The sequence below is a fragment of the Sebastes umbrosus genome, chromosome 10 (assembly GCF_015220745.1).
Source record: "Sebastes umbrosus isolate fSebUmb1 chromosome 10, fSebUmb1.pri, whole genome shotgun sequence".
In the NCBI taxonomy this organism is placed as follows: domain Eukaryota; kingdom Metazoa; phylum Chordata; class Actinopteri; order Perciformes; family Sebastidae; genus Sebastes; species Sebastes umbrosus.
Window position 1 is genome coordinate 31,264,935 of NC_051278.1, and position 11,504 is coordinate 31,276,438.

The 11,504-nt window shown below is 41.7% G+C and overlaps 1 protein-coding gene across 1 annotated transcript; it reads right to left on the bottom strand.

Annotated features, from left to right (window-relative positions):
• Nucleotides 1–298: 298 nt before the first annotated feature.
• On the bottom strand, nucleotides 299–11,280 carry LOC119495316 (peroxisomal N(1)-acetyl-spermine/spermidine oxidase-like). Its single transcript, XM_037781677.1, has 10 exons — nucleotides 10,435–11,280; nucleotides 6,429–6,605; nucleotides 6,103–6,233; nucleotides 5,828–6,009; nucleotides 3,749–3,930; nucleotides 2,626–2,822; nucleotides 1,789–1,838; nucleotides 1,547–1,659; nucleotides 623–777; nucleotides 299–487 (listed from the first exon to the last, which is right to left on the bottom strand). Exons 1-10 carry the CDS (start codon nucleotides 10,610–10,612, stop codon nucleotides 335–337), a joined length of 1,518 nt encoding a protein of 505 aa, XP_037637605.1. The 5' UTR covers nucleotides 10,613–11,280; the 3' UTR covers nucleotides 299–334.
• Nucleotides 11,281–11,504: the final 224 nt, after the last annotated feature.

Below are 11,504 nucleotides of genomic sequence, written 5' to 3' on the forward strand. Positions count from 1 at the left end.
GCAAGGGCACCGTCGCTGCATCCTGTGCTTAGCGCCACCCAAGATTGTGATTTGTTTAAAGAAATAGAAACAAGCCATAGAAGTTTTTCCCCTATAGCAGAGATAATGGGCTGAGCCAGACCTTTCTTTAGCGCTGACACAGAGCTGTGGAGACAGGTCTGGTTATGTAAGATTACACATGGTCTGTGATTGGAGCAATATGATCAATTTTACACTTTCCATTGTTCCGCTGTACCATTTTACGCTTGTTCCCTTACTGCATGATTTTTCCACAACTGGAAAACAAATAAAAATACAGTTTTTTGGGGAAAAACTTTGTTTAATGCATATGTGTTCATCTCTTACAATTTTTGATCTGGACATGGACTGGTGGATAGTAGTGAGAGATGAGTCTGTCAGCTTCTCTCCACCCAGTGAGAAGAGCTCCATGGACGGTGGAGTAGTAGTAGGGATGAGTAGCCTCTCCAGCGAACAACAGCTGCAGGGGCTGAAGACCAAAGCAGTTAGAAATGAGAGCAATTTCGCTCAAAGTCATATTTTGTGAGTCAGAGTATGTACTCTGTATGCACGTGTGTGTGTGTGTGTGTGTGTTTGAGTCAGTAAAACATGTTCATCTGTGTACCTGTGACTGTGATCCCTTCATAGGCAGGGCCTCCATCATGTTCTCCAGGTCCTGCACCGAACAGCCTACTGCTGTGTGACTGTAAGATCCACATGTCCAGGGGTCATGAAACCACTGGGTGCGCAGGATTCTCCTCGGGGTGATGGTAGGGTTTCCTAAGTACACACACAGATATGCTGTCACTCAGGCATCATCCTCAAAAGGCTCAGAAACATTTTTAGAAAATACTGTATATAAAATCTCAAGAAGTGCTCACACTGAAAGAGTAGTTGATTTAGCCAGTGATAGTCTACACAGAGTAGTAACCAGCTAAGCAACAGCAAGCTAATCATTTCATTATAGTGCAACTTTTTTTCTATGCGATGACGATAAAGCTTTGGATCTTGAATCTTAAATCTAGTACTGGCTTCCAGTTTAAGTTTATAATCAGTTCAATAATTATGGATCAATTGTCAAAGCAGTACATTGAGCACGAATTACAGGATAACTATTATCTCCTTATGTACAACATCTTAAGATCCTCTAACACATCAAGATTAAAGCGATCCCACACAGTAACTGACAACTCTTTAAGGCTTAAGCCATACTTGTGGCCCTCGAGGTTGTAACACTCACTGTATACTTTGCTGAAAATGGAGACACTTCTCTGCTATTCTCACATTAATGAGTCAGAACCTGAGCAGTTTGGCCAGAAGATGGCACTACAGGAAAGGCCGTATTGTTTCCCAATATCAAAAAGGGCTATCTGCCAATGTAGGACATCTCACACTCAGTTTGCCAGGCTTTTCTGTGCATTTCCTGTTGTTAATTGTGATTATCTCGGTAAAATAGTTTGTGTCTCTACATTTAAGTGAAACAATAAAGTATTACTATCCATTTTTATTCATACCAGCAATTAGGGGGCAGCTATAGGTTGAGACTCACCTGTGAATGTACGGATGAGCTCCGTGATGGCAAGTCTGACCTCCTGCTCAGGAAGTGTCTCCATATACTCTGATTCGTGCCCGGCGATCCAGCCGCAGAGAACATGGCTATACCTGAGAGTTAACCATAATTATCAAAAAGAGTCACATGGCTTCATTGCTCTTTGAACATGAATTATCCTGGAAACTTTAAACAAGGAAGAACGAGCATCTGTCACAGCCCAGGTGCTGTATGTTGCTGACCTTTCAGAGGGTTTGAGCACATCGAATGTTGACATCTTTCTTATCCAGGACTTGTTTGACACCTGGTCCAAAACATCCCCTTGAAGAGACAAAGGATTTAAAACAGACAATGTGTGTGCATTTATAATCAGGTTTTGTTTATTTACCAGTGATATACTACTGCTGATGGATTTACCGCTATTTTCAAAGAATGGAAAACATTTAGACTTGTTCTGTGCATGCTTGTAGGCGTCATCAGTCACTAGAAGCGCTATAGATGTGGGTCAATAGGGGTCTACTATGCCTATGTTGTAAAAGTGAAAGTGAAAGTTAAAAGCAACATGTTCTAACATGTTCTATAAACTGAATTTAAATGTTACATTTTGAACACAAACAAAAATGCTTCTCTAGGTTTAGACAACAAAAAAACTTAGTTAAGTTTAGGGAGAAACATTGTGTTTTGGCTTAAAATAACTACGTTTCTAAAGTGAAAATGAAACTTACGGCTTGTGAACACAAAGACAACTACACATTGTTGGGTTCACACATGGGATGCTAACCCTCGTCTCCTGGCTGAAAGCCCTGTGTTTCGTGTCTCATCCATCACCCCCGATCTCCGATCTCCAACCTCCAACCCTTATGGACCTTCATGCTGTCTATACTAGATCGCCTGACTTCTGCTTCTGCTCCTGTCATAATTACTACGGTCGCTAGAGGTCGCTGTTGTGTTCTTTCATACCTTCTTTCTGTGATCTACCATTTGAACAGATGATAAAACCTACTATTGGGTGTAGTAGGCCCCTACTGAAGCACACCTATGGTGCTTATAGCGACCGATAGTGCCTATTAATAGCCTGCAAATTTATTCTGTGGTTCATGGCTAACCTCATCTTTCCACACCAGGTAGATGACCTCACAGTCAGCATCCCACCACGGTGATTCAAACTCTACATATACTTTGTTGCATGTTCCAAATCCTAGTCTCTGGATGGAGTTCAGCTTGTGTGCCGGCAGAGGAGGACAGAACAGGGTTGAATGGTGCTTCTTAAGGTATCCTGACAAAACAACAAAAAGTTCATGCTAGTCAGTTTGGGCAGGTGGGGTTATATTGTTTGCCATATCGCATATACTGAGGTAACTCCTTTATATCTGGCTATTACACGGCGTTCTGCGGTCCGTCATTTCTTTATAGCAGACTGCTGCTATGTATAATAGACCGTTGCTATGTACAACAGACCGTTGTTATGGGCGCAGTGCTGATGTCAGACTCTGATTTCTTTAGTAAGTAGCCGTGTAATAAGCAGGAAAATGTACAGCTAGCGGGTCATTGTTGTGAAAGAATCCCCTTCAGGGCGATGAGAGACTGCAGCTGTTGGGGATCCTTTCACGACAATGACCGGCTCGCTGTACATTATCCCTTACTTATATTAGGCCATTGTGGGCAATGTTGCAAATTAACAAGCATGACTGTTTGTGCATCAATGTGATGAAATAACTTGGTTTGTCAGATATTTAATTAACTGAATAAGCCAATCATATTATTTCATACATTTGCAATTTCTTGACTAATTTTTCTGAAAAATATTATATATCACAATGTATATTGATGATATAATATGGGCGCCTGGGTTAGCTCAGTTGGTAGAGCGGGCGTCCATGTATTAAGGCTTGGTCCTGACCGCGGCGGCCCGGGTTCGAATCCGGCCTGTGGCCCTTTCCGCATCCACTCTCTCTCTCCCCCCTTTCACGACTCTATCCACTGTCCTGTCAATAAAAATGGATAATATAATATAAAATTGCATATACCGTAATAGAGGATTTAATCCATATACATATATATATGTATAGCCAAACTAGTATTGCCTAGCATAGCCCCACAGCTAATAAACTCCTCAGCCTTGACAGAAGTCCTAATGTCTCATTTACAATCATTCTATTTCACTGACATGAACAATAGTACAGTATGTGTGCAGAAATCTACCCAGAGGTACTGTGACGATGACATGATCAGCAGCGATCTTCTCCCCGTCATCACACTCAACCGTGACAGTGTTTCCTCCGCTCTCTGTGTTGTTCCAGTGGACACAGCGAACAGGCCGACTGTAAGTCACTAAACCACTGGGGAGCTCCGACATCAAGTTCTCGATTAGGCCCTCGAAGCCACTGGAAGAAAAAAGCATAAATAAAAGTTACTTGGATAAATATGTGTAGCACTCTAACGTACATAAATAGTAGTTTATACTGTAGTCACAGCACCCCAAAGAAGATCAGTTCATGGTGAACATTACTTCTCTGCTAAACGTATTTTACATTACGAGAAGGCAGGTCAGTGAAAAATAGAGCCGACATCGTCCTAAAACAGGGGCTGTGTCTGAAATCACTCCCTCTTATTATAACTATATAATGCGCTTACATGAACTGTCTGCCATTTTATTTGAGTGTCCAAATTCTGTAATTCCACAATTTAGTTGCTTGATTCTACAGCTGTCATAATGCATTCACAAATTAATGGTGATTAGTCAGTGTCTGAAATCTCAGTATACTGCAGGTCATATCCATGTGTTCCAACATCAACATTTGAGGATGACAACGTTCTTTTTGTCAATGGCAGGGTGCTTAAGTGTCTCAATTACCTGGAGGGCATCCAGGTAGCCTAATACCATATAACTGCAACATCCCTGTTTAAATTCAAGCCAAGGACTTTTGTTGTATGTCATACCCCCTCTCTTTCCCTCTTTATGTCTACACTGTTGGCTATCAAACCAATAGCAAAGAGGGCTGAGTATATGTTTATACCATAGACTGTATATAAAGACGGACGACAAGTCAGCTCTCCAAAAGTGAAGGTTGTGTCGAGAAGGTAACCCGCAAATTGTGAAAACTTACAAAATACTCTTGCGAGACTCGCTGCCCGACGATCTATCCTAACCTTAACCAAGCCCCTAGGAACTGCGCCGGTTGTCGATCCCAACTTTTGCAGTGGCCAAATGGCGGTACTGCAACTTCTGTGTCCGTCACGTGATGCATTGGGCCCAAAAATACTTTTTCCCATAGACTTACATTGGGAAAGAGATGTCTGTAACTCAGTGGCGAATTTTTTTTGAGGTGAATCAACTTCCCAGTACGAACACTCTAATAGCCCTTATTTAAAAAAATACGTTTTTAAAGTTGTGAAACGCACTAATAGCCAAAACCAGAGTTATTTCCCTTCCTCCGTTCATGGGAGTGAGACCCAGACCGAGGCTGGAGCGCAAGCCCTGACGAAGGCGTGACGTTAGGACCCCGTGACCAAGTCATGTGACTGAGCGGACGCTACTTCGCCAATCATATCGGACGCTACTCCGCCAAGATCCGGGTACTTTTCCAGATGGAAGTCGAGCCATTTAGGCCTCATGTACCAATGAGCAACTCTCATAGGAATGACCGGGGCCCCGTCTCCAACGCTGTATCCAGTTCTCCAGCCCCTCCATGTTAGCGGATGAGAGACATAGGCCAAACTACAAAGTCAAAGTACACGTCAAATTTGTTTTTTCTTTTCTGTCATTTTAGGTAGTTCTTATCACGCTGATGTATGTTCAAGTGTTAATTTTTCCAATCAGTTTGGTTTTAATTGGTTATTTGATACTATAAAAAGGTGGTGAGACGTCATGATTGACAGCTGTGATTGACAGCTGCTTTGAGTGAAGTAGTCGAGGAGGCTCGGGAATTGTACGAGAGAGATGTAACTGTAACTTTCCATAACCGTCATGAGTCTGTGTAATAGAACATGTGTAAATTTGATCATAAAAGTAGTTATAGAGATATTATGGTTAGTTGTTGTGTCTTTCTAGCCAAACAGCTACCGCGGTGCTAATGTAGCAGCTAGGTGGCTCACGCTAACAAGCTGCGGCCATGCTTGGCTCGTGATTGGCTTGGGCGGGTGTGTGGACAAGACCCCGATACAACGGCTCCAGCCTGCTGGTCACTGCTGCGTGTGACACGTGGTCCATCTTTATATACAATCTATGGTTCATTCCCTTTATTTGGTGTGAATATGCTTATGAGACGGTTTAGTATAGACCCTGGGAATGCGCAGTCCAGTCCAGGTAGACCCTTGTGGATATTATATCCCGCCAGGTCTATCTCATCCATGGAGGCAGTCGCAACGTCGCAGCACTCTATCTTCAACATGGCACTGATCGCACACAGTAGCAGCTCCCTGGTGCTTTTATCTGTCCACCTCGCTGCTGCTCGCTGTCGTGCCTGCACACAGTATCAACCCACCCAAACTTCCGTTTATCATCAAGAACTTCTCAGATCTATAGCAGCAGGAAGAAAGAAAGATAAATAAAATACCTCTGATCGTATGTAATGTCCTACGCTGGCCCAGAGCGTTTCTCCTTGATTCTCAAATTGAAAAATATCATCCAATAGCTCAGCAAACATCTCCAGAGCAGGTTTCATGAGTTCAGCACTGAGCTTCTGACCTGCATATCACCCACAGAATATAAAATATGAATAACAATAACAATCTGTTTTTGCCTAAAGTAATCAATAGTCAGACTAGTCGACACATTATGTCATGACAAAGGATCATGCTAATGCACACGTAGCTGCAAAACTTGAATTAGAAAACGTGATGTGTTAAAACAGGCTGGTGTTGCATTTCTAGATCTGGTGACCTGAACTGCTGAACCAGTTGGGAACCTGGGGAGGACATCCATCAAAGTTCCCTGCCTGGTTCTCTGGGGTGAGGGCCTCTGGATACAGGAGGCCATAGTCCCGAGCCAGACAAAACACTGGGTTCCCCTCAGATGGACCGTGGATATAAGTTGCACCTATTTCTGTAATGTTATGACCTGTGGAGGAAAATCAAAATTGTGTGGTTACAGAAAAAAAAATAATAATATTGGTAACAGGTTTCACTCTGCAACAGACATTTGTTTTAACAATTACTACACAATTACACAACTATCATAATCATGGATGTACAGTAACTATTAGTTCCCATCTACTCTAGCCGAGCCCTATACTAGATGACTAACTCAGCATATTGTTTTTAAGGCCTGCAAAACCTCCATACTTTTAACATTCAAAATATGTAAGTATTTCACATTGTTTAATGTCCAACTGCATCATTTTTGTGATTTCCTTATTTGGAGAGTGTCTGCCGCTTTTGCTGATACAAGCACAGTTGAAAATATATAAACATTAGCCTCTGAACGACAAACAAATCGATGCTCTAGATTCCCCATTCACTTCAATAGAATATAAAAAAGCTCCATCACAATTCCCCAACAAGGAAGCACCAGGCGCAGACAGATACCCCATAGAATTCTATAAACACTTTTTGGAAACTATATCACCTCTTTTCATCAGAATGGTAGACAACGTCAAAAATGCAATCTCATTACCACCTCATATGAACACTGATTTTATCTCAGTAATAACCAGACCAAATAAAGACCCTACAATAAGCTCAAGTTATCGTCCCATCTCACTCATCAATGCAGATATCAAAATCATCAGTAAAATATTAGCAAACCGGCTACAACAAGTCATCCCAAATCTAATTCACCCGGACCAAACTGGATTTATTAAAGGAAGACACTCTGCTAGCAACACATGACGCCTCTTCAATCTCTTGAATCACCTTGAAAATTAAAAAAATAGAATCAATCATGGTACCACTAGATGCAGAAAAAGCATTTGACCTGGTAAATTGGAACTTCCTCTTCTCAACACTGAAAATATTTAATATCAGACACTCATTTATTGAATGGATAAAAATATTGAATAACTCACCACTGGCCGCTGTCATCACCAATGGAATAACATCACCAAACTTTAGATTACTCCGTAGAACAAGACAAGGTTGCCCTCTTTCACCACTACTGTTCGCCCTCTTTCTAGAGCTATTAGCAGCAGCAATCAGACAGAATAATAACATCACCGGCATCTCCGCAGCTACTACAAATCCATAAAATAAGCCTTTATGCAGATGATATCATTCTATTCCTCCAAAATCCAACCAAATCTCTCACTGAAGTAACAACAACTCATCAACTCATTCTCTAATATATCTGTCTATTCAATCAATTGGACCAAATCAACTATTTTACCAGTCTATGGCAATACAGGAAATATCAGATCTAATACAGGAAATTTTCTCACCGGCAATATCACCTACTTAGGAATTAATATATCTCCTCAACTATCAGAATTATTTCATCTAAACCATACAACTCTGTTAAAAAACATAAAAGAAAATCTCACACGCTGGACAACGCACCCCTTAACACCAATCGGACAAATCAATACCATAAAAATGATAATCTTACCAAAAATCAACTATCCATTTAACATGATCCCCATCCCACCAACATCCAACTGGTTTAGAAATCTGAACACACTCATCACACAATTCTACTGGGAAAACAAAAAAATAAGAATAAAACTGACAACCTTTCAAAAAGCCAAATCCTTAGGAGGACTAGAAGCTCCAAAGTTTAACAAATACTACATAGCTAATCAACTAACATACATCACCACATGGCTTCACTCAACCCCATCCCACCAACCATGGCTAGACATTGAACAAATCCATCACAAAACATAACTGCTTCACCATCTCCAATACTCTCCAAGCCTGGTGGAAAGCAAATAACATGATATATTTCACACTTACTCCGTGCACATTAACCCCACTTTGTCAAAACCCAGATCTCAAAACGAACAACCAACCAATACAGTGCAAAAAATGGAAGGACAAGGGCATCACACATCTCCATCATCTCTTTACAAATAACTCCCTATCATCCTTCGAACAGTTAAACGTCAAATTCAACATAGGCAAAGAACAATATCTGCAGTGCATCCAAATAAGGAACTCTATCAAAGCAAAAATGGAAATAATCAATAACCCCCTCAGACCATCCCCATTAATAAAAAATATTGCAACCATAGTAAATACCCCAAAACAACTCTCCAAATTTACAAAATCGTATCTACATCAGACTCCACAATATCCCTACCAATAGAATAATGGAAAAAGGACCTCAATATCCCAAAAATAAAATAAAATAAATGAACACATCAGAGATAAAGAAGAGAAGAAATCTGCTTTTATAACAGATGATGTAATTTTAGATGCAACATACAAAACTAGTTGTGCTGTTTCAGTTCACCTATTCTTTTCAGGGAAAGGTAATTCTTCCCAGAACTCTACTTTCTATTTAAAAAAAACTGTTCACAGACGGCTGTGAATTGTAGTTGTTTTCCAGTTTTTCTGATTTGTTGTAATCTGTAAAGTTACTTTTGTAGAATTGAGGAAGATTATTGTCTCTGACACCACAGGGTTTTTCATTTGGAAACAGTTTTTAGCTGCTGTGGAGAAGGCTTTGAAACCTGCTAGGCCTGCTTTGGCCATACCCTTCACCTATATAGCTAAATAAATAGCCTACCAGATATACTGATGCAGATATGAATTATTATTAAATGAATAACCTAATAATAAATTGCTGGGAAACCAGTACAGGATTAATTCACCTATTAATTAAAAAAAAAAGACAAAGAATGTGCATGAAAAATCAGAATGGCTTCCTAAATTGTAATTTAATCTTTTTATGATTTTTATAATAAAATAATTTATATCACATATCCCCTAGCTCCCAGCTGGGACATACCGTGCTGTTGTAAATTTAAGTGTAACCATGAGCTCTGAAGTAGGCCTACTTGAATTTAGTAATTCCCAGCAGATATATGTGACTTTATATTTTCATACAGTACAGTATGGCCACTTAGTGGTTTGTGGTCATTTAAAGGGACTGTTTGTAACTTCCTACAGGTATAAATCATTGCAGGTCGGTGTCCCATGCGCGCTCGCGTGTGGCTACGCTGTTCAGGCTCAGACTCCAACACAAACTACACGGAAGCACCAAAACCTCTTGTTTGTATCTAGTGAAGCCCATCTGTTAAACAGTGTTGGCCGCGGTCGGAGGACGCGGGGGAGACCGTAGCTTTGGTCTCCAGGACCGGAGTCTCTGCTGTACTCTGCTCCTCTGCCTGCTTGCCTTCACTCACACACCGCACTCGTTCTCACTCTTTTGCTCCACCTCTCACGTGAATGCGCGCACACTACACACTACAGAAGAGTTAGTTTAGCTCTGAGAATATCTAATGAATGTTCAGTGGACGTTTGTGCAGAAATAACTGCTGCAGCTCCTCCAGACCAACAGAGGTTTCCCATGTCTTGTGAAGTGACAGGGCTCTGCAGAGAGAAACGTTATCGTCTCCGACCAAAACTCCGGTGTCTCCCCTGTTCTGTCCGGCTGCGGTCGGGAGGCTGAAGCAGGAAAAGCCAACACTAGGATCAGTATTGATTCATGGAGAGACCTTCGTCTGGTCAGCTAACATTACTGCCAAGCAGCTGAAATATAGAGTGATATTGTGGTTTTAGCTGACGTGTGTCTCCTCACTGTGTTGAGCGATGCTCGTTCATGTCTATGTAGAGCGAGCACAAGCGCGAGCAACAGGAAGCTGACTTTTGTTGACTTAACGGCCACAGGTGTCGCTGTTAACAAGACATTTCTGATTCTTACATAGAGTCCCTTTAACGAGAATCTCGTCTTTGTAATTTTCTAAAAGACAGAAAGAGATATTATATATATATATTATATCGTCTCTCACCTAGTCTGCCGGTCTTTATTCTTCCTCCGCTTCTTGCAGTCGCTTCAAGTATCCTCACGTGATGAAATCCCGTGTTAACGAGCCGGTGAGCCGCTGCTAGACCTGATATCCCGGATCCTATTATCACTATCCGTGGGTCACTCACTGCCATACTCGCGCCGCATCCAACACAACTCATTAGAATGGACCTGTATAAGAGCAGCTCCAGTCAGAGCCCGGGAGAGTTAACTTATGTGCAGCTGTGCTTCTCATGGACGAGTGTGCGTACGTGTTACTACGGTCTGCCTGGAGGTCTGTGTACATTTGTCTTTTAACTTCGTAGTCGCACAAAGCAAACAGCCTCCGGAGGTGGGATCGCATGTGTGGACGCGGAGCAGAGTTGCTCCCTCGCGAGGAGGCTCTGATCACACGCACGCGCCTGGTTTTAATGTGCGCAGGTTTTGGTTTTTATTATCATTATCATTATTATTGTGCACATTAATTACAACGAATCAGTCGACGGCTCTTGGACAGCATAATGCTCCTTAAACATGGAGGCCAATAAAACACATTATTGACGTAAAGGGACAATATGTTGATGACGTTCAGAAGTCTCAGTGTTCTAAACGTGAACGTCACAGAAGAAACTGGACAAGCAGGTTTATTCTGACTGGATGCTGTAAGAGATCTGAATAAGAGGACAACCGCTGTTTCAAAGAACAGACTGACAGACTGACAGCGCATTAAAGCGGTCACTTCAGACAGTCCTCAGTAACAAACTAATATCTTTACATTGTGACATGAACCTCCGCTGGATATTGCGCTTCGATACGGACTGAATGAATGAGGAGATTAAACAGCGTAGCTGCCATGGTTACCATGGTGGTTACGATGGTTACGATGGTTCCGTGTTGTTATTCCGAGCGTCACAGTGCGCAAGCGCGTGTGATCCGTCTACGGCAACTCTAGAGGGCAAAAATACAACGGCAGAAGGAAAAGCGAACCTTCTTCGTCTTCTTCTTCTTCTTTGGTGTTTATTGGCGGTTGGCAAACCATCTTAGAGGTGCATTAACGCCTCCATCTGGACTGGA

Coding starts and splice junctions, on each gene's coding strand:
- LOC119495316 (XM_037781677.1), bottom strand. CDS start 10,612: ATGAGTTGTGTTGGATGCGGCGCGAGTATGGCAGTGAGTGACCCACGG. Junction 3,931..5,827: donor CTGGACTGCGCATTCCCAGG/GTCTATACTAAA, acceptor TTTTTCTTCCAG/TGGCTTCGAGGGCCTAATCG. Junction 1,660..1,788: donor GTGCTCAAACCCTCTGAAAG/GTCAGCAACATA, acceptor GTTAACTCTCAG/GTATAGCCATGTTCTCTGCG.